The sequence below is a fragment of the Phaethon aethereus genome (assembly GCF_964289735.1).
Source record: "Phaethon aethereus genome assembly, chromosome: 9".
Classification (NCBI taxonomy): domain Eukaryota; kingdom Metazoa; phylum Chordata; class Aves; order Phaethontiformes; family Phaethontidae; genus Phaethon; species Phaethon aethereus.
In genome coordinates this window covers 5096863-5120146 of record NC_138585.1, presented here as the reverse complement: position 1 = coordinate 5120146, position 23284 = coordinate 5096863, and the positions used below count along the sequence as shown (strand labels likewise).

General features: G+C 46.3%; 1 protein-coding gene across 1 annotated transcript in view; it reads left to right on the top strand.

Annotated features, from left to right (window-relative positions):
• Positions 1-7775: 7775 nt before the first annotated feature.
• The window catches only part of GPC1 (glypican 1), a gene marked incomplete at its 5' end in the record, with an annotated part of 215288 nt that continues 199779 nt past the window's right edge, over positions 7776-23284 (top strand). The window contains one exon of the mRNA XM_082003358.1: positions 7776-7932. Coding sequence (XP_081859484.1) covers positions 7776-7932 — 157 coding nt within the window. The remainder of the gene's footprint in view (positions 7933-23284) is intronic.

Below are 23284 nucleotides of genomic sequence, written 5' to 3'. Positions count from 1 at the left end.
TTTTTTAATCTTTCCTGTTAGCTCTGACAGGGGAAAATCAAAAGACTGGGAAAAGGAAAAGAATAGCATGGATAGAGCAGAACACAAGAGCCACAAATAATCTGATATTTCATAATTTAATTTCACACTCACTAGACTGCAGAGGCATTGCAGACTGTGGAGAGAATAATCTAAGAGGGGTGTTGGCTTGACAGTGGTAACATCAGAACTTAAAGAGGTCTGGCAGCTTTCTAGAAGTGAACGTGTGTCCTTCCTTCTCCCTCTCTTTCTCTACTCAATATAGATTAAAGTGACCTCTGGAGATAAACTCTACTGAACCACCCACCCCCACCCCCAAGTAGTTCTGCAGTAGTTTTTATTTGTACAGTATGTGAAAGAAGAGCTCAGATTAAATTCCTGGACTTTCAGAAAAGTTTGTCTGTTTCTTAAAAAAAGAAACAAAAAGAGAAAAGGCTGTTTTATTTTAAAGCCGGAGCCTCTTTCATGGTCCCATGATCTCATGAGTTCTTTGGCTGGCCTGTGACCTTTCAACCTTGCACTACATGTTTCTTTTCTAAATTAGCCAGTGTTGAGACATCAATGGGAGAATATCAATGTTGTTATAAAAGGCATCATTCTCTCCCAAAAATGTCAATGTGAGTGAGTCACTGCACCTAACTGCTTAGCTTTTGTAAGGCAGCAAGGAAGATTTGAAAGTGTGATCCAGGGTCCCCCAGTCCACCAACTTCTATTTAAAATGCTTTAAAAAGCAGTGTCCCTGACATCTACTGCAGCAGAGGCAGAGGAACTAAGCTTTTCTCCTTTATCCACAGAAGAAAAGTCCTGCCTAAGGCAAAATTATGTATGTGATATAAAAATACATGGCTATTACAAACAATTTATTTTCAAGGATATGCTGAAAAGTAGCACTGTAAAACAAACAAACAAACAAACAAAAAAACCAACACACAAACAGAAAACTCTTTAAGAAAGAAGTGTCCTGGTGAGTTCTACCATTTCTAACACTCAGAGTCTCTGCACCTCCTTGTATTCAGGCTCTCTGGTTCCTAGCAGGTTGAGGAAATGAAATCAGATTAAGAGCTTTATTTTTAATCTTAAGAAGATGGATTTGTGTTGTCTGGCATCTTGAAAAATCCAACACTGGATGTTTATGTGGTCCTGACCAGAGAAACAGCACCCAGAGAGACAGTAACGTTACACGAGGATGTTGGACTATAAGAGTGCTGAGTCCTCAGCCAGCATAAACTGCTGTACCTTCACGGGCATCCCACTATCTTCTGAGGGCTTGGTCGCTAAGCACCTCTAAAGTTACGTAGCCGTAGTGGATTCATGCACTGTCTTTGCGTTGCAAAATGCATAGATCTTAAAATGAAAAACACATTGGCCCAAACCCGTTCCAGCTGTAACTCTACTGGTGTGTACAGTTACATCAGAAGTGAAGCTGGCACACATCAAAAAATGTGTGTCACCTAGTAATTATCTTACTAACAACGCAGAGAAAGAGACATGGGAAGGACGCATTTCCAAACTCTAAGTCAGGTTTTCTCCTCTGAGTGTGAAAGTTGTTGAACATTTGCTGTTAGCTGTCCTGCCAGCTAGCTCGTGTTTAACCCTGGTTTGCCTGCACCTCTGGCTGACAGCCACTCAGCACTGGGTGTTTTCTTTAGCGCAGGCAAAGCCTGGCGCGTAAGAGCCTCTGCTCGCAACTGAAGGGGTTCAGTGCTTTTCAGTACGAAGTTGTCAGTGTTTCCTCATAGTCAGTTACTCTAGAAAAACAGGTTATGTTGTATCTAACTGCGTGTGAGGGAAAAAATAAACACTTGAGCAGAACGCATGATAATTGTATTAATTCACCTAAGTGCTGTAGTCTGTAGTGTTTAATGTAACAAGAGCGGAAGATAAAGCGTCAGCTGAGAAGTTCCATTGGCATTGCCAGATGCCTGTATTGCGACTCCACATGTTTCTTTCTTCATGGCTGTAAGTTGTTTTTTTCTCACAGAAGTCTGTGAGATGTCCATCCCAGTTCCACGTGCCTTGGACCAATGCTCAGGAACGCGCTGTTGAGCTTGCGTTCATAGGAACAGAGTATGTTCCTACAGGCATTTTCCTTAAGCCAATGCCCAGAAACTGATGACAGAATGAAGGGAGATTTATACTTGAAAAATCCCTTTCAAAACCAGTCAAATACTGGATATAACCTCTTGAATGATAAGAGGAAGTCATCTGATCGCGGCTTTTGCAGGAAGTTCGAGAAATCTTCTACATACCGCTGCAGTGGCATGCTGAAATGACACATTTCTAACCTAGTAATTTTGCGGCCAATTTTGAGCCCTTTCTTACTATCGAGTTAAGCACTGCTTATCAAACATAAAACAGATTCAGTGCCGTGTCCATATTCTTTTTTCACTGTTGCATAAATTTTGGGGAGCTGGGAGTGGGAAGAGCTTTATTGATAGTTGTGTCCAGAAAGGATGAAACGTACTTCCTGGGGCAGACCCAATTAGCAGCAGTTTCTCTAATGAGTTTATGTCATTTCTTTATTTTTTGGCCTTTTAGACTTCTTTCTACTGGGAAATCTCTGACTCATATATAATAAAAGTACAGTCCTGCAGGGTGGAGTCATTTGTAACAGGTCATTAAAGCAATACGCTCCTTGAAGTTGCTGCTGTAAAATTGGGTTGTTCAATTCAAAATACAGCACAGAGTGGCAATTACCTGCATTAGCCAGATTCTCTGTCTGAAATTATTTAATTGTTCATAATCTCCCTCTGCAGAGTACTAGCCACACACTGGGGAATTAAGCATTGCTTTTAAGGGGAACCGGTCTGTTCTACTGAAGGGTTGAACAGCAGGCTGGCCAAACCTTGGCGTACACTGCTGCACTTGTCCTTGGTGCAGCCCCCCTTCCTCTTTTCCTCAGCAGCCAGAATTGTGACCGTCCTTGCCCTGGGATGAATCTGGTGCTCTCAAGACCTGGGAAGGTTCCCCAACTCTGTACGCCTATTGAGCAATATTCTTGATGAATTTAATCTGGACACACGAATCTCAACAAGTCTTAGCATTTCTGTAAGGCAAATGGCTTCTTACAAAGTCCATTGAGATCAAGCTGGATTTGTCAGTTGTACGTAGATGTCCCAGCAATTCAAAGGTACTGAGCTGATATTTCTGGTGACCAAAACAACCAGACACGTGCTTCCTGCACATGTCAGAAAAGCTTTGCAGGGGAATGTGCACAGAGGGGAGGAGGAGCTGCCTGATTTCTATTGAAGGAAGAACCAGTGAAGAAGTAAGCAGCTGTAGATAGCAAGGTGTAATCTAGTAAATCCTCTGAATAACTTAGATTTGATTCAGCAAAACACATCCAGCTTCTGCTGAACACCAGCTAATGTTGGGGGGCAGGGAGCAGGGAGAGAGCTTTCATGAATCCTGCAGGAGACAGATAGAGCAGAGATTAAAAGAAACCAGCAGAAAAGGTACTGAGGTACTCCTACTTTGATGAAGATTTTTAATCTAAAGGTGCCAGATTTTCTGATGTTTCCACAGAATCAGAAGTAGCGTAAAACTGGCTAAGGGAAAGGTGCTGAGGGTTTCATTACGTGACGTTGGTGAGAGGGAGGAAGTTGTAGCCCACTTAGGTTTTGCCCATCTCCTTTCCCTCCCCACACCCCATTCTGTGTGAGCTCTGTACTTGATGCATAGTGAAAAAGGTAGAAACACCGCTGAATTCAAGTGGGAATGCTCTATTTTTTTTATGTGGCATACAATGCAATTTGGTAAGGTTATCTGGGGTTTTGCTGCTCTGGTTTTGCTGTCAGACTCCAGGTTGCTGGAACTCAGCATAGGTCCATTTTGGAAGCAGCTGGAGGCCTGGTGGGTGTAATTGTGTTGCTGCCCGTACAATTCTTGATTGGCATCAATATGAAAAAAGAGAAGCATGTCCACTGCATTGCAAAACTTTTGGAAAGCGCTAGAGAAACAGAAGACATCCCTGTGAGAGTCGAGGTTGTACAAAGCCTCTGTTCACTTATTTTTTTTAAAGGGTGGCTTTCCCCACTTGCGCCAAGTGATTTGGCTCTTCCTCATCATTCTTGTTTCTTCATAATGCTTGGATCAGCTTTTCAGTGGGCAGTGCTTTTTGTCAGGACTGTCAAGAGGTGATCTCCACAGCAGGATGGATTTTCTGTCTTCCTCTGACTATCTTGCTGGCTGGCTGTGTGCTTTTCTCCTCCTCTGCATTTTGTCTACTCATCTTTGTGTTTTACTGTGCTTTTTCTTATTTTCCCCAGTTCTAGCTCTTTCTGCCTGCTGTTGGACAATCTTTTGTTCACTTTTTGCCAAGCTCCATTCTTTTAACTGAGAATGTTCACAAAGTGCATCTGGTCCTTAAATACACACAGAAGACATCAAATGTATAATGCATGCCAAAAATACGTTTTCATCATGCGCTTTGAAGGTGTTTATTTCAATTTGCTTAAAATGTCCCTAGCCCAAATCCTGTGTGTGCATACAAACTTTATCAGCAAAGCGAATAGACGTGCCTCATGATTTGTTATTTGTTTGCTCAGGATTGGATCCTGTGTAGGCTTGCAGATAGCTTCTCTGTCAAAGAGCTTGGGGTTTTTTTTAATTTGTCTACCTATAAGCTTCTCACTGTGGTAGTATGTGAGTATCTCACAGGCAGGTGGTCAGATAAGAAGTGCTCTTATCCCTGTTTAGGAGGTAAGTGGCCTGATGATGGTCACTTAATCAGGGAGGTTTGTGGCAGAGCTTGTACTTCCAGTTTTAGCTCCTGAAATGGGCTTGGGAGCTAGCAGTGTGATCTGTGCTGGCAGTTGGTAGCCCAGTGTTTCACAGAGAGCAGGTGAATAAGCAGAATGTGTGCCACGGTCTCTCAGGATTTTATCGGGAATGACATGACTTTAGTCCCTGCCGGAGGCATTGGTGTCACCCAGCTCGGGGAAGTGAGATGTATATGAAGAAGGGAAATACTTCTGTCTGTGAAATAATCTACAGCTCAGGGGATGGTTCACAAGGCCAAAACCCAAGGGTTTCGGTCCCAGTTCTTCCCCCGTCAGCAGTTAATATTTCCGTGCACTTCAGCAGCTGTATGATTGCAGAGGGCTTTGTGCTGCAACCTTGGAGTGCAGCCGTAGCTCACAGATAGCTTCCCCAAGGTCGCTTCAGGCAGAGCTGGAAGCAAGCCCTCAATATACAACAGCAGCAAGTATCCAACCCCAGGCTTTGAGAAGAAAAAGAGAAAATCAGGTACTACTTCGGTCCCCTGTGTCATCCCCAGTCATTCTGTAGCAGCCAGACCAGATAAGAGGTTTATGACTCTGCCTTTCTTCTCTATCAAGTACTTTGTCTCTTTGGAGTTTGCATTCCTGGAGTTCATTCTTCAACAGACCCAAGTGAGAGCGTTGTTAACTGTGTGTCTCTAAGTATTTGCTTTTTCCTCTTTGATTTTCCAGGAGGAGGAACCGAGATCCCGGTGTTCTTGTAGTCCTGGCAATATATGTATGGATTGGATTCCTCTGGTGCTTGTGTTCTGGTATTACTGTAGTTGGATTAATTAGATGAGATCTCTGACATAGGTCTCCAAGTGATGTGTTCAAAGCCTGGGGTGAGGAGAGGGTTATGGCTATAAAAGTAGAAGAAATACCCAGGAGTAAGGGCTGAAATAATCTTGTGCAACGTAATGTACTTGGGAACCTGTTACGTGTGCGGTACTGTTGCATTTACAAAAGCGATCCTCTTAAAAAACAGGGTGAGTCAGACTTTACATCATCCGTGGCAGATTTCTTTCCAGGAAGAAGAACCATTTCCATGCTCCAGAAAGCCCACAAAGCAGGCTCCAAGCTGAGGTGTACCAAGTTTTGGGGGAATCTGCAAGCCGTGGGTTTCTAAACTGTGCATCACTGAGAGATGCAGCAAGAGACCAAAAGGCACAATGTCATCTGTAAAAGAATTAAGATTTGGGGCGTACAGGGTGTATCTGACTTGTAGTTTTTAACTTTTGGTGACGATGATGTGTCACCTTGGTCATGGTCTTCATTACAAAATTCTCCCTTTGTAGTTAGATCCTCTTAATCTGCTCTGTCGTATCTCATAGATGAATTTAATTAGGAAGATTTCATCCGAAATGGTTAGGCGGTTTCATAGGAAGGCAATAACTTTTCTCTTCCCCGCTGCCATCCTTCCCATCCCTGGGGCTATTACTTTGCTGTCACTGACTTCTTCCTTGCTCATTCCTCAGCAGTTCTGAAAAAGCAAGATGGACAACCCAACTTTCCCATGTATTTTTCAACTTTCCCATGTATTTTTGCATGTCGAGTGACTGACTAGTCCAAAAGGTGCAATCTCTGAATGTTGCTGGGTTCTGGGGGGGGACCGTGGCCGTGGTGGGGTTTCTGTGTGGGTTTTCTGATGGGTGTAAGGTGTAAGTGCTTCAGCTGAGGCACGGGCAGATTCCCTCTCCTTTTTTCGTAGAAAACAACTGCTTTCAGAAGGCTCAGAGGAGCGATCGCTGGGTACTCTATCCGTTGTGAAATGTGTTAGATACTGGCCAGCAGCCTGAGAGTTCATTTGGGGGGAAACAGACGGGCATTGCCTTGACACCCAGGTGACCACAGATGCCTCAGTTCTGTGGGAAGTGGTCTAAAACTCGGCTGGCAGAGGCGCCGAGCAGCACTTTCAGGAGCTGGCAGGCTGCTCTCCGAAGCTGAGAATCTGTAGTGGAAAATCGCCTCTTCCCACATCTGCTCTTAGAGGGGCGCTTTTAGCCTCTCCAGGACCTCGGTGGGACTCCCAGGCTGCCAGTTAAGGTGCTTTTTACTAGGTGTTTTGTCTAAGTTAAGTCTTCCCTGCGGTCGTTTTCCCACCAAATCCGGGGGAACTGGGGCTTTTCAGGGTAAACGCCTGGCGCAGGCCGCCGCCAAAGGGTCTGGTGCCCCTTTCGCCGCTTCCACCCCGAAGGACGGGGCGCGGCCCCCGCCTGCCCCAGCCGTCCGTGCTCCCAGGCTGGTTTGAAGCCTGCCCGGGAGGGGGCTGGCCGCGCCGCCGCCGGGACCTGCCGCCACAGAGGCGGGGAGGCGGCGCCCTCCGGCCGCTCCCTCCGCCCGAGCCGCCCCGCGAGGAGACCGGGCCGGGCCGGCGGCGGGGGCGGAGCCGGGGCGCGGGGCGGGGGGCTGCGCCCTGCGCGGGATTGGCGCCGGGCGGCGTGATGCCACGTCCGGCGGGGGAAGCCCGGCCTCGCCGCGAGCTTGCCCCGCCGCCCGCCCCGGCGCGCAGGTGGAGCGGTGCCGGCGCTCGCGCGGACCCCGCCCAGCCCCGCCGCGGGAGCGGCCCCGCCGCCCGCCCCGCGCCCCGCCCCGCCCCGCCCGGCCCGGCCCGGCGGCGCCGCAGCCGGCAGCATCGCGGCGGGACTGCCCGGGGATGCAGCCGCGCTAAGAACAAAAGCCCTCTGCGCGGTCACGCTCCGGGGCTTTAACGCGGCCCGGCCAAACTTGGACCTCGGTCCCCGTCTCCGCTGCCGAGCCGCCGCGGCGTCCGGACTGAACTCCCTGGCGCCTTCCCCGCGGGCAGCGCTTGAGAACCGGGATCCCACCGCCCTCGTCCGCTGCGCGCCGTCCCGCCGGGACTGTCCGGGGAGGGGGGCCGCGCCCCGGACCCCGCGCCGCCCGGCACCGCGCCGCCCCGGGGATCCCGGCCGCCTCCCCGCCTCGGGACCTTGGCTTTGCCCTTCGCACGGCAGGTGGCGGGGCCAGCGGAGAAGGATGCGTTGCTTCCCGTGGGGATTTTGGCTGCTGTGTGTCGCCTCCGCCCCGGCTCGCGGTGACAGCAGCAGCAAGGCGAGGAGCTGCGCCGAGGTCCGGCAGCTGTATGGGGCCAAGGGCTTCAGCCTCAGCGGCGTGCCCCAGGCCGAGATCTCCGGTGAGTCCCGCGCGGGGCGGTGGGGCGGCGTCCGAAAGTGCGGTCTCCCCCGGGCCGGAGCACGCACCCATCTGGGGGTCCCTGGGCCCGGCTCGCTTCGGGGGTGCCACGGGGCGGGGGTGCGCCCGCGACCCGCCGCTGGAGTTTGTCTCGGGTCATGGGCGGCGAGAAGTCGGACCTGAGAGGTTCCCCCCAGGGCCGGGCACCCCGTCTCCCCGTGCAGCACCCCTCCTAGCCGCTGCCCGGCTGGAGAGGGTCTCCCTCCATCGGCGGGGATGCGAACGAAGCTGCGAGAGAGTGGGTGATCGCACCAAGTGCTCGGTGGTGGTTTCCTTTTTTCATTGTCTCGTTTCTTCTGTTTGGAGTACAATTGAAGCGGTTTCAGGGGTTTGGTTCAGAAATGGGGGTAATCAGACGGTAATGCATTTTGGTGTCGGAGCTGGAAAATGCCACAAGGTTACGAGAGAGAAGATCTGGGGTTTTTCTTACTCTCCTTTTGGATAGGAAACAAACCTGTAAGTGGCATTTGTCATTTGTTAGAAATGAAGCAGGAGTAAAATGACCCTGTGTCAAGCATGTAAAGCATAGAGGAAACCTGAGCAACCTACATCAGAATGTCTCCTCTTGCCTTCATTCTGGTTTTGGACAAATCTTGCTTGATTTCCTCCTCTTTGCAGAAAACCACTGAAATACCAAAGAATGTTCAAGATCTGGTTTATGCTGGGTTGGCTTTTTTGTTTTGTGTTTGTTGTGGGTTTTTTTCCTCCCTGAAAGCTAGGGGAAAATATGCTGAGGTATTGTATTTTTTTTTAAATTCTCATCTAAGTTTTGATACACCAACTTGTGATCCATATGTGAGAGCTTTCTCTTTGCTTGTGGGAGCTTCCTCCTTCAGACAAAGCATAAAACATGCAGGCGTACGTGCCAAAGCCAACCTACAGGGACATCCCAGTAAAATTGCAGTTTGTAGTTCACATCTGAGCTACAGAATGCCGTATGTTGAATATTTCATTGTGTAGTTTTCCAGGGAAACCACTTCATTATCTGACCCATGAATGGAAAAGGCTGAACCATATAAATGTCTCGTAAGTGTGAACAAATTAATACTTTCTTTGTCAAGTTGCAACCAAGGGTAAATTTCCAAAATAAAATGAGCAATCCTTGAAGTTAAACAGCGGGGAATTTCAAAATGGTTTGACCATCACTATTAATAGAATAGTAATTCAGTTGAGCAAGAGAGTGGCTTTTTGTAAATTTGCATCTAATTATTACAAATGTGAATACATTAGCAGTCATGTTTCAAGTGGAAAGTTCTTGGAAGGCTAAATGTTTACAAATACTCGTGGAGATGGCTACAGCATTGTAAGCAGGAATAGTACTACAGGGGCAGTCATTCAGGATCGCCTGAACTGCGGTTACAAGTATCACGTATCGCAGGTTAGCAGCGAATAAAGCGTCTTGTGCCTACAAATCGTTGAGATTCAAAAAGTGACAGAGGACACGGAAGGTTTCTAAGAACCGGGAGTTTTGTTTCCTGCTGGTTGTCACTACAAGCATGTACACTGGCATTCTTAAGCAACAGCAGTTAAAATTGTAGTATCAAACAGGGCATCTCTGGCTGTTACTGTAAACAGGGAGACTGTAGATAAATGCTACAAAAACTTGAGGAATACCGCATGGAAAGCAATAAGAAGTGCTTGGGGGAAGAAGGTTCCACACATAAACCTGCTGCTGATATTATTAGCCTGGTATTTAAAACAGCTAACGGACTTAATGATTTTCACTGGTGATTATTGTGCATGCCTTCTGACTGATACATATTCAGGAATGCCCTTTCCTGTTGCTGTACAGTAACTTAAAACATTGCTGTACGTTAATACTAAGCTTAGAAACGTTCCTAATAGTGTTGGGTATTGTGTACGCTCTTGAGCAGTTGTGCAGGTTAGTGCAGAAGTTCATGCCAGTTTGTGGTCTTCAACAGGAAGAATCTTGAGACCTTCCTGCAGTATTCCCACATGTAATAAGTACAGGATTATGCAGTTTATAACTCCATGTTTTGCGGAAACATTCAATCATTGCTTAAGGCTGGTTTCAACAGCTTTAGTTCAGCTTGCTGACCATGGGGGTTGTAATTGGTAGGTGGAGGGTCTTGTCAGGTTACACCTGACTGACGTGTAGGCCTTTACGGGTGTCAACAAACAACTTTTGGCTAAGTTAAACAATGCTGGTGAAGATGGGTCAGTGGTGGCTCCAGCTGGACCTGTGCTGAGGTTTCCTGGTGGCAACCTTCTCCATGTTGTCAGAGGGATTCAAGAGCTACCCCAAGAACCATGTTTTTGTCTTCTTTCTGAGCCTTCTGGAGACAAAAGCCCTTCACTTTCTCCATTTCCGAGGGGATCTTGCTCTTCCTTCTCTTTCCATTGCTTGCCCTGAAGCAAAAGGGAAAATTCATTTCTTAGCCCCACGGCCTTGTCCCTGGGGCGGAGCTGCCACACTGGGCTCACCTTACACTTCTCTGCTTTGAACTGGCTCCAGGCGCTGCTTGGTGTGTGTTGCCGGCACACCAGCCCAGCACCAGGAGCCAAACCACATGCTGCTTGCACCCCCAGAACTTGACTTCAAAAGGAGTTCAGTAAGCTCCCATGGTGCAGGTTCTGACTCAGGCTGAGGTGGCTGTGTTTGTGTTGGTTTTAGAACACTTATTACACGCTTTACACCTTCTAATCTGTATTCTGTGTTATGATTTAAGAGGATTATGAGTAATGTAAAGTCTCCACAGCTCAGCAGAAGGTAGTCCCTGCTTATGACTGTACAGATCAGCTAGAGAAGCAGTTGCACAGTTATTAGCTGGCTAATAGATAAGCATCTGATTCAGGGATAGACTCTGGGCTTACCAGATTTCTCGTGAACCACCTAGGCAGAGGTTCCTGGGTTTTTGCTAATGTTGTACAATGCCTTTAACGTGGCTAAGCACTTGACATGTGTCAGGTACTATTATTAAATGTGTTCAGGGAATACACAAGGTGTTACATGTCGCTACTTTGAAGTCAATGGCAAAACTCCCAAACATGAAAGAAGCCTCTGCTGTATTAGTAATCCTGACACAGATGTGCACCCAGAGTCTCCAGTGAAGATCTGCCTAGGAGAAGGTTTGTAATGCTGGGGGAAACACTCCCTACTGCTTGGGTTTGGGAAAGTTACGCCACTTGTTTCCTAAGACGTACTAACTTGAGCAAAGTTTTCGTGTGTGTTGGAGAGTGTTCCTTCTCACTGGCTGGCTGACCTGCAGCCCCTTTCTGTGATGGCTACAAAATATGGGCAAACGGCTAGAGAGCTTCTAGTTCTTCTGTTTCCTCTTGAGTCTTCTGGAGGTAGCAAGCCTCAGTTCCTACTTTTCCACATTCTTGCTACCCAGAAACAATTAGCCCATCGTGGGTCCCCTATTCTGGTGACTAGAGGGAGAGAGGTGTCCTGCTGTAGGTGTACTTCTTGGTGCCTGTGCTAACGGACTGTCTTCTTGGGCTCGCAGCATGGTTTGTGATGGAAGAGAGCAAGCCTACAGCAGAAGATACTGCACTTCTGGGAGGACATCCAGCCTTCTTTTCTGACTTGATGGAGTGGCTTAGGATTACTGGTGTTAGATGGGTGACTATTCCCCAGTGGCTCGAGCAGAGAGAGTTCTCTCATGCTGGAGAAGACTTGAGAGCTGTGATTGGATGTGGATGTGCCTGGCCCTTGCTCACTGTTTGGGCTAGGCTTTTGCTTTGTTTTGTTTATTCCCGAGATAAATCCTTCCTAGACTTGTCTCACTCCTAGATTGAACTTGTTGACATGGGCAATGAGTGTAACACAGTGACAGAAGAGGACGGCACAGAATAAAGGCAGCTGGACTTCGCCAGGCCATATTGCTGCTCATCCAGTTGCATATCTCATGAGTATGCTTCCGTGGTTCCTCATCTGAAAGGAGTCAGAACTTTTTTTTTTAATCTTTTAGTCCTTTCAGACGGCATAATTTGGTTTTGTAAGGAAGACATTGTCAAGTGCATGTGTTAGCTAAGACTCCTCCAAATGGCTCTAAGTAGAGAACAGGTCTGGCTACAGGGTGGGACTTGATGAGGCTCTCTGAGTATGAAGAGAGTTAACGAAACCTGCTGTTGGAGGGCATTTTAACTTCTGGCAGCTGCAGTACAAAAGGCATGAATGCACAGATGGGCAAACCTGCATCTGTGGTGTGAAAAATAAAATCTGGGGTTCCTCTACTCCCAAGGAAAGATCTTTACTGCTTAACTGAAAGGGGGCATTGTGTTGCTCCAGCACTTTGAGGTGGTTGTTATATTTGGTTTGTAGTTACTCAAGGCAGATGGGATTTCTCAAGGTTAGCTGCTATATGGTGAACTCCCGAATGCAATATCAACCCATTTATGCTAATGAATTTGTTAAGGGCAAATTGGAATGGCCTTTGCAGCCTGCTTGGTTGAGAGTGCTATTTCTGACGAGGCGTAACACAGGGAATTGCACCTTTTCCTCCATCTGGCAAGTGTATTGGTACGAATGCTCGAGGAGGCCGTGCCTGGACTGTGTATCTCCATTTCTGCTTAACTTAAAAGATCCATAGAAATGTGCATATTTTACACTTGGTGATTGGTTTGCTAAGCTGGGACTGCAGGCCGGGTGCCTACAAACTGCTTGGGAAAATGCGGTTTATGGAGAAAAATGGGCTCCCCCTAGTGGGGAGTCTCGGAGGAGCCCGGGTCTTGGCCGACCCAGAGCTCGCCTGAGCTGTGGCTGAAATCTGGAAAGCTTGATGCTTGGATATTCTTTAGAGTTTTGTGGTGTTGACATTGTTTGTAAGAGAATTTGCCTTTCTGTCGCTGTGATATGGATGACTAAGCTCTCACCGCATAATTATCCTTATCAGCTGTGTCTGACAAAACTATTTCAACAGCTTCTTTTGTTGGTGAAGCAAAAGCCTGATATTTTCTTTTAAAAAAAATTTGCATGCATGTATAGCTGGAGGCACCCACCACCACCGCCGTGTGAAACTGCAGAGCTCACTTCATCTCTCCTTTTTCTGTTCTTGCCCTCTAAGTGCCCTGTTTTGTTTAAGAACACATGACAGTCAATCTTGGGATACACCGGATGAGTTTGATAGGAGATGTGTGGCTTTTGGCAGGGATTGTAAAACAGTTGGTTTAACGTTCCATTGCTTTCAGTACAATTGTCTCACATTGAGGGGACCAGATAGATATATTCCTCTGGGTAATTTCAGTAATTAAGTATGCTTTGACTTAACCGAAGGTAGGGAGGGACCCACTATCTTGATTATCAAAAATTTATATTTAGACCCAGAGGTTTTCTTTTCCACAGTGGTCACAATGATAACTGCAAACAGAGGGCATGGAGCACCTGCCCATCAGCACCAACTGAGCCCAGCCTCTGCACCCTACTGCCGCTGCCCGTCGGACTAGGGAGGGGGAGTTAAGTATCATCTATTTTTATTGCAGCATCGAATTGCATTAGGCGCAGTGTGGAAAGTGAAGGCAGGATAAAAGGATGGCCCCAGCCTCAGAGGGCTGTTGGTCTGAGCAGTGATCCTGACCCTGCTGTCTGCAGTAGTCTCCGCACCGTGTGGCTGCGGCCAGTGCTGCGGGTTTGGTCTCCTGGCAGCAGCCCGGGTGTTCCTGCCGCTTGTTTTGCGGGATGGAGGAAGTGAGGAGCGGGGCAGGTGGGAGGGCAATTGGCAGGTGCCACTGGTATGGGGACAACTTTTGTATCTGCTTTCAGTGTTCAGCTGGAAATTCTGGCTGGGAATCTCAGGGGAAAACCAGGGAAATAGACATCTCCAATTCTGTGGAAATCCTCAGGCTTCCTTGGGGGAAACAGCTTTAATTTCTGTTTGCTGCCCCGGTCCCTGCTGAGTGCAACATATTTCTATATATTGGGTTTCTTTCTTTGTCCCCTGAGGTGCTTTTGTGTACGTCTAGCAGGCGGGTAGCCTTGCAGAGGGGGTCGTGTCAAGACAGCATGCTGCTCTGGCGTACGCTTGGCCTTGCCAGCTCTACTTAGCTTTTGTAACAGGGCGTCCATTACCTCCAAATGTGATCGTCTGCTTTCCCACAAGCAGGAGATCAGCAAGCAGCTTCCAAGATGGTATGGGCACGTGTTGCTCCCGCTCGGAGAAGCAGTAACAAAAGCCCCCGCAGAGACTCGTCTTCAATGAGGCATCCTGTCCCGCAGTGGCAGGGTGTCTCCTGCCGGAAAGGCAACCGGCTCCCCGCGCCGGCCTGCTGCACAGCTGCTGCCTGCAACAGCAGGGCTTGGCTCTAGCTGCCTTTGGTACATGCAAAGGTCCTCCCGTATCCCCTTGAATGTGCTGTGCTGCAGCAGGCATGTGGCAAACGTGTAGAGTCACCTTTTTGGCTTTTTCCGTGGAAGAGCATCTCCTTAGTCGAGTGTTAATTCGGAAGGGGGCTGGAAGTGCCACCTCTGGTTGCATGACAGTAAAGCTGGGGAGGGCACTTGACACTGACTTTCATGTGCCCTTTCTGAACTTTCTGCATAGACTGGGTCTTTCTGAAAACCCTAAGCAAGTCCCTCCATGTTTGCAGCTGGACAAGTTAGGTCAGAGTTGGGACATCTTTTTCAATGCTTCTCCAAATACTTACTACGAGGCAGAGTTGTGAGAAGGAAGGAGAGGTTCTATGAGCAGCTTGGTGGGAGCAGACATGTGACAGGCTTGTGTAGAGTCTCTTCATCTTTAAATCTCCCTGGAAAAAGTCACATTCTTGCTTTCCTGTCTGTGGAATGAGCACTGGCAGTGTCTTCCTGACAGTTGTGAGGATAACTGCCCTGTCGTGGTGGGGAGAGATCTAGGGAAGGGAGACCCTAAAGCTTGCAGGAACCCTCGTAGCAGTTGGCTTGAAGATTATTCCATCCTGGTTTGTAGTGTGTTTGTACAAAGTTGCTGTAGCTGCCATTGCATTAGGACATTTCCACCCAAAGTTATCAAAAATAAATAAAATTCAAAACTCTGTGAAAGCAGAAAATTTCCTTTTTTACTTTCTTACCCCTGAAGGTCAGGCTGCCCTCTCCGGTGACGCCTGTATACCCTGACACTTTGTTCCTCAGAATACGTTCTATCTGTGACAGGTGAAACCTGTCTTTAAGCAACACTTGCTTCCCAGGGAATCGGGTTACCTCTGTTGCCAGATCATTCTGCAAAACATAAAGGAGCTTTAGACTGTAGACACTTAAAATGCTTGTCTATACGGGACAGTGCTGTGAGCTGGGTCAGTCGCTTCTGCCCAGTAACATGTTCCTGTTTTACTTGGAATTCTTCAGATATGGAAAACTTTCTTTTTCTTTCTTACAGTTTGAGTAAGCAGACTGTGCTGTGACAGTTATTCACAACGCTACAGCTCTGAATTTTAGAAAATACATTAATCACAATTGTGTTGACTGTACAGAGATTATAAAACTAATGTAATTTTTTGTGCCTTTTCATATACAGTGCGGCATGAATCAAAAGTACGGAATTAACCAGCTGTTATGAACTCCTATGCTAGCAACATGAGTAAAACAATTTTTTAAATTGCTATGCATTCTTCTGAAGTATTAAAAACAGAAAACAACAACAAAAAAGTTTTACTGTGGTTTCAGGGAGCAACATGATAGTACTTACGCAGACAGTCAATCTTTTATATGACTAAAATGCAAATACTCTATGACAAATAGTTTTGGCTTGCAAAAAATTGGTATTTTATAGGATTGTAAAATGATGCTGTATAATTTAGTTGGAGTGTTTCCACTAGTTTTACCCATCTCATGCCTTTTAGCTGGAGCAGACAGGCATATTTCTAAAATACAAGTATTTTAGACTTTCTTTTAGTTGTAAATTTTGCTCATAAATAAAAAGATAATAAAAGCATGGTCAGATATTAAGATTAATTTTACATTTTTAAAAATACAGATAAAATGAGGCTACTGAAGACTCTTCTGCTCTCAGTCCATGTTGTTGCAATAAAGTTTGCAGTGATTTGATTGTATAATTGATTCTGAAGTGAGGGCCAAGCTTAGTATAGTGAATCTCGTATGAGTGGCAGAGCAGGGCTGCTGTATGAGCAGCTATTGTCTGTTCCTGCGGTCTCCCCAGATAAGCTGAATGGTGGAAATTGGGTGCTGTAGTTATCACGTGGGTCTGGCAGGAGAGAGGTCTGGGTCTCAGTCCCCATCTGGCTGCAGATTTTTCACCATGAAGCTGGAAAAGCCACTTCACTTTGCTCTTTTCAGCAGTTTCCTCTACCATAAGCACTAAATTGGAATGAGAGTGCTTGAATAACTCATGGGAAGTTTGCTTTATTAAACCCTACTCCCTAGATGTAAGAGTGCCTTAAAAGAGAGCAGTGGTCTCTTCTCCCCAATGCAATTGCTCGCTGTGCACAGCTGCACGAGTTTAAAACAGTTGTATAACCAGTTTAGATTTTACAAACATCTGTTTGGCTTTGTGACAGAATGCCAAACAAGCCCTGCAAAAAAAAAAAAACCAAAAACAAAAACACAACCACCACCCTCTCACTCCCCTTTCGTTTGTGGGAGGTCTCACAGAGGCTTCCATGTTGAGGGAGAAGGAGACTGGTATTTTTATTAGAGAGGCTCTCGAAGGCCAAACCGTAGCTGGAGACTCATCTGCTGTGAATTTGAGGAACGGCTGCACAATAGTGGGAACCCGTGGGTAGAAGTTGCATTGACTCAGCCGCAGGCTCCCTGGGGCCTGCGCCCCATCCTGTCGGATGGTGGTAGGATGTAGCAACGCCCCGACTGCTTGTGCTTTGGGGGGTTGGTGTGGAGGAGGGCTTGGGAAGTGCCTGGGGAGGTCAGAGAAGTGTTCCATGTTCCAGTTTGCCTTTTGCCTTTCGTCTGCCGCTAGCGTGTTCCCTTAATGAATTTAAGCCCGGATAAGCAAAAAGTGATGTGATGTTACATAAATACGTGCATGAATCTCTGTAACGCATCAGGTGGTGCAGTCCTTGCATGGAGTGCAAGAGTAGGGAAGCCCCCTTGTTCCTCAGTGCTGCCATGGAGGGACTGTCCTCGGGTCGGCAATCAGATACTACCTTATGTCTTCCCAGGTGAGTTTGCGTGTTTGTCCTCTTCCTAGTCTTTGCATTAAGTTGATTTAGAACAGCGTCTGTTGGACTCGCTGTGTCTTGGGAAGTTGTATTTGATTTTATTTGATCAGCTATTGTTTACTATTAATTTAATTCTCCCTGCTACACATCGACGTGGATGTGCAAAGTGTGGCTTAAATTATTCTGTGTGCCAGAATTTATATAGGGTGATAATATGTTACCACTTATTAGACAAATTAATGCAAGGTGGTCAAAAATGTTAGATGTGGAGGGTTGGAATTAGATGTGGGAGAGCAAAGCGGAGTGCTGTAAATTGCTCTTTCCATTAGGTTTACCTGGTAAGTGCTTTACTTGACTAGTTGCGGAGTATGAGAAGTGAGCTAAATCATGCTAGAAAAGGACTTGTTTATGTAACCAGTGTCCAGCCCCAGGCATGCGGTGCGCTGGTGTCCTCCTCTTTGCTTCTCTCTCCATGAAGTTTCATAGCCGCTCCTTGCCGTGTTGACCTGTAGCAGGTCTGTTCTGTGCCCAAAATACAGGCTTTTGCAGGTGCACGGTGGATCTCTGCTGAGCCTGTGGTAGATGAGAGCACTATCTGTCCATGTGCCCTGGGTTCACCAGCACACGCACCTGTCATGCAACTGGGTGAGTTCTCTATTGGGTATGATGCAATAGCTACGATTTGATGTAGCGTGCACGTTTTGCTCTCGCAGTGCGTAAGGAATCACTGGTATGGCTTTAAATGTATCCGTAAATGGGTCAATGACTCATCCCAGTCCAAAGCTGGGGCTCCATTGCTTCACTTTCAGTCTTGGTATAAAGGTGCCAGTGGCATCCAGAAGAATTTTGTGTTTGAAAGGGATGGAGCTATGCCTTTTTGAAAAGCTCACTGCTGGTGCTGTATGAAATAACGCTGTGAGAGAGGTTACAGTTTATTGCCGAGAAACTGCAAGCAACTCACGGGTTTTATATATTTATATATAAAATATATTTTTTTTTATATATATGTGCATGTGTGCCCATATGTGGGGCGGTAGCTCTGGAAAGGGAATTTTGACAAGCAGCTCCTGAGCCTGTGCTCTGGGAGGTGTAGACTGGACCGCTTTCAGGTTTGGTGGGAGGAAGGGATGTGGTTTGTTTTAGGCTGCTTCCTGGTGCTGCTGGTTCAGTCCCAGCTGCAGAGGGGCTGCTCCCACGTCCCCTGTGGGACGAGTCTTCCCTGCCTGAGCTCAGATGTGTAGCCACCTCCCAAGTTGAAGGTGAGCAGTTACACGCAGAGCCATGCTTGTTTCTGACACGTAACTGGTTGTCCCATCCTGGACAGCAGCGTGGAGCACAGTTTGTTTTGCCTTGGCCACAGGTACTGCTCTGTTCAGTTGTTGGATCACTTGAAGCCCACGTGTCTCCGTGCCACACAGATGCCCTTCATATCAGGATGGCTGCCTGTCTCTGTGCGGACTGATTTTGCTGCTCTGTAGGACAGTACTTTCAGGGAAAACCTAAAACAAATGTTGACAGCATGCTTGCGGGACTAATTAAAACGAAATTTTCATTGGTAAATCTTCACAGGTGCTAGCAAGTATAAATAAGCAAAGCTTAAACTGTGACTTTGCTCTTGTTAAAATAAACAGAGAGCAAATACCTTGTGATACTGGGCACATTTCAACTGTAAACCAGGAAAGAAAGCCACTGTGTTTAAATGCAGTATCATTTCTCCCATTATCCTGGAGCAGCTGAGTTTTGTTTTAATAAGTAACACTGCTGCTACTGTTTGTGTTGCACTGAAGCAATCTCCTGTCACAGTTGTAAATCCAGTATTTTTCACTGTTACCAATACACTCTCTGACAGGGTTTAGGACTTACATTCCTAAATATATCTGCTGATGTATGTGTATCCAGCAACATGATGTCTTGTGTTAGCCTGCTACCACTGATATATTTTGAGCATGTTACATCACTCAGGCTGACCTGGCTATCCTTTTTGTCAGCTAGAGAAAGGGACATGTGAAATGCCTATTTCCAGTATCCTTTATGGGAGCAGCAGTTGCTCTCGGAGCCTAGTGTGCTTGCATGTGCTCAGACCCCTGCAACAGCAAACTTCCAGAAGTGGTATGCAAAAAGCAATGTTCCTGTGGTTTGTAAGCTGAGGGATGCAGTGTTTGTGAAGTTAAAATGCACAAAAATGCAATAACTGATTAAAGAAAATTAACTATTTGCATGCTTGGGGGGGGGGAGTGTGGAGTGCTTGTGAGACTGCATCTGGAGCAGAATGTCCTATTTCAGGCTGCCTTGGAAAGGAAAGGTACGGCTATACTGGAGTAAGTCTGGCACAGGCCACCAACACGATTAGGGTGCTAGCGTATGTGATGTACAAGGGGAAGCTGTGAAATCTGGGTTTGTTCAGCATTGAGAAGTAAAATCTAGAAGAAAGAAGGCTAGTGTAGATCACAATGGGACCTCCAACTACATAATCTGTGGAAATAGAGAAAATGACGGTCGACTTGGGGGCAGGGTGGGAGGTGGTGGACACAAGTTGGAACTGGGGAGATGCTCATTTGATAGGCGGAGCAGTGGTTGAGCACTGGAACAGGAGCCCAGGAAGGTGATGGGATTTCAATCCCCCATCCTTGAAGATATTCAGATTTTTGAGTGGATGAGGCCCTGGGGCACCTGCTCTAGTTGGCCCTGGTTTGAGTGAGAGGTTAGACTGGATGGCTCCAGAAGACGTTTTGGCTTAAATTATTCTGTGATTCTGTGTAAATGCTGCAATTGTGCCATACACAGACAAATCAGGGCTGTATGTAGGTAAATCTCCTTCGTTAATGAAGGCCTTTGGAGGAGGAGGGGTGACAGGAAATCCTTCTGGTACTGCCCGGTAATGTTTCTATTTTTTGAATTTATTTATTAGTTTATGAAACATGACATCTAGTGAAATCAAAGAGGAGAAACAATGTTCTCCTACATGAGTAAAAACCTGTGCTGCTACTCCAGAGATGGGAGTTCAATTTTCTATTCCAGCACATGTGTCTGGCATGACCTTGGGCAAGTTGCTTAATCTGTCTGTATCTCCAATCCCCATCTGTGCGTTACTGCCTTTAAATTATATTATCTTGTTTTTGTAATTTGTCTTTAAATTATAAAGTGTTGGAGTACTAAGTCTTGCTATTTCTCTATATTTCACTATACAGTACTTAGCACAATGGGACCATAAATCTTCATCAGTCCTGTGATAAATGAATAATAAACAGTAACAGCATAATTTAGGGCCAAATTCTGCCTCTGTTCCTATGATATATAAAGATAGGAGGGTTTGTTGATTAAAATGCTGTGCCGTTCAACCTAACGAAGATACATGGGCCTTACCCAACAGATTTTTATGAGCCTGTTGGCTCTTTTGGTTTGTTGGGTTTTATTTTGTTTCATCATTACTCATTGATTGCAGGTATCTAAACAATTTGCTTGGCAGATCAGGGAATAATAAATTCCTTTAATCTGTATCTCTTTCAGTTTAATTATTGTTAACTCATTACTTAGTGTTTAGTTCAATGGATAATGAACTCTGTTTACTGTGCAGTGGAAGCGTTGGACTACAGAGAGAGAACTGGATTCTCCAGTTCTTTTGAAGATACAAAACTGCAGAGTCACTGAACTCTTCTAACTCTGGGTTAGATTGAAGGTTACCAGTAGGCGTACCACTGTTACCTTTGCAGGCTTGAATATAGGTTAATATTATTTTGGTTCGTTCCATGCCTGGCATTGCATTACATTTGTTGCTTTATTTTTAGACGGTTAAGAAACTGGTGACTACTATGTAGACAGCTATTTTTGTATTGATTTTATAAGACAGTGCCTAATAAAATCATAGGTAGTAGTAGAATCCTAATTATTACAGACATACTTTACATTTGTGACTGTGGTGATACTTACTGTGTTAAACCGCTTCCTGCACGGTTTAATAGTGTGTTCAGCCCTTCCCATTTCAGCTACAGCCAGGGGAATAAATACTTCATTTGCTCAGGGATGCTGGGATCAGTAGTGCCATGCTGCTGAGTGTGTGGGTTCTGTTTGGAGATTACCCACTTCTCTCGTATCTTCATCCTGTAATTTTTGTCGTCTTTTCATCACAGAAGACACACAGAACCTTACACAGCAGGCGTTGGCTGTGCCACCACGTTGTGCCAGTGGCAGCTTCTGGGGCAGTGGCAGCACTGAGGAGGCTGTCACCAACCCAAGAGAGTACCCACAGGTCAGGGTCACCCCCCTTGCTGCGCTTTCATGTCAGCAACTCTGTTCAGCCCCTGAAGCTGAGATCCACTGTGTGGCATAGAACGGAAACTAAAATGCACCAGTATATTTTTAAACACGTTGGTTGTATGTCAAGCTTTCTTCCTAGCAAAGCTAGACACCAGAAGTTAGAGGGGACTAATGTGCCAGGAAGGGGAGCAGGACACGTGGAGTTGCTTTAAAAATGAACAGCAGATTGTTCATCCGTTGCTGTTTGCCCTTACATCCTGGCAGGCTGGCTTCATGGATGCCTCCCTCAGTTCTGCAGCTATTCACACAGGGATTTGAAAGAGAGTAAAAGTGCTACCAAGCCTTCACCTTTATCACCAAGGCTGAGACTCTGGAGCAGACCATGGGAAGCCTGCAAACACAGTTGCCCTTGATAGAAATGTAATTTTCCTATCAGCTTTTTCAGCTAGGATGGAGTAAAGAGAATAGAGATTTTGGTGAGAAATCCTGCTGAATGGCTTCATGATGGCAGCATGTCACAGAAAGGTTGAGTATGTCTATATGTGAAGGATCAGTGTTGAAAGTATTTTTTATGGGCTTGCTACTGTATTCTGCTCAGTCATCAGGAGAAGACAGTTCATAGCACTCTTACTGTGTGACCATTCTCAGCACAAATTTAATGCAGTGCACTTTCTTGCAAAACAAACAAGGAGATCCTGGGTTCCCTAGAATGCTAAGCTGCTGCTCTGGAGATACTTTACCACTCCTGGGGAAGATGTTGTTCTTTGCACAGAGTCCCCCACAAAAGCCCTCTTAATATGAATGACATTACCCACAGTTGTAGAAAGAGAAAATAACACTTGCCAAATTTGCAGATCACAGTTGTGTTTCTGTCAGCTTTGGCAGTTACATGGCTTCTGGTAACGCTAATGAAGGCAATCTGCTTTTAATTTAAAATCCTCCCTGAAGAAAAAAAAAAAAATAGCTGGCAGTTGAGGGATTCAGCAGTGTCCTTGTGTGAAACTTCTCTTTCCTTATTTTCTATGGTTTGCTTTAGCTGAGGAAAAACTGTTAATTAAAAAATATTCCTAAAGTAGCCAGATATGCAGGAATGTACTTGTGTAACAACTACCTGTACCAGTTCTGCAGTAAATCACTTCTTTGTTTTCATTTGATGAGCAATTCTAATTAACCAAACAAAAATACTGCTTACCTTGCACTTAACTCAGCATGTTTGCTGCTTCTCATATGATTGAGAGACTTGAGGACAGCAGGTTTTCTTTAGATGACTTCTTTGATTCAGCAAAGCTAAGTGGTCAAGGGGCACAAGGAGAGCAGAATGCCCAGAGGAGGACTCTGCCGGTGGAGCAGTCTCCTGGCTGGGACAGGCAGGCGGGGAGCGCTGGAGGCCACAGGCTCTCCCGAAAGGCTTCCCCTGGGTCTGTGCCTCCTGCGGGCACAGGGGAGGGAGACAGAGGAGAGGGGGAAGACAGCATTGCTCAGGCCACATCTGAATGCAGTTTCTTTGAGAGGTTTTTCCATAGTTGAGAAGGTACTGGACCAAACTGTGGATCCATTCGGCATAATTTTGTGCTTTGCACAATGGTGAATATGCTGTACTTGGAGAAGAGTGTAAGGAAAGTGTGTCTGTGTGTAAAACATGTACCTGTACAGCAACATCGGCATGGTCTTGCAGCAGAATCATACAGAAATGTTCAAAGTGCCCACAAGTCGTGGTTCCTTGATCTAGCCCTCAGTCCTGCCCTGAATCTTTCGTAGCAGTTGAGAGTAGCTGCAGGCAGGAGCTACAGCGTAGTATTCTGCCTTTTTCAGCCGTACAGGACTTAAGAAACCTTTGGAGCTCTAGGAATTTGAGGGTTGGGCAGGGAATGTCAGAAGATTCTTAGCAAGTATAAAGCCATCAGACTGGCTGGTCAATGACGGGTCATCCAAGTACAGTATTTTCACAGGTCCCTTTTGACAAAGCATCA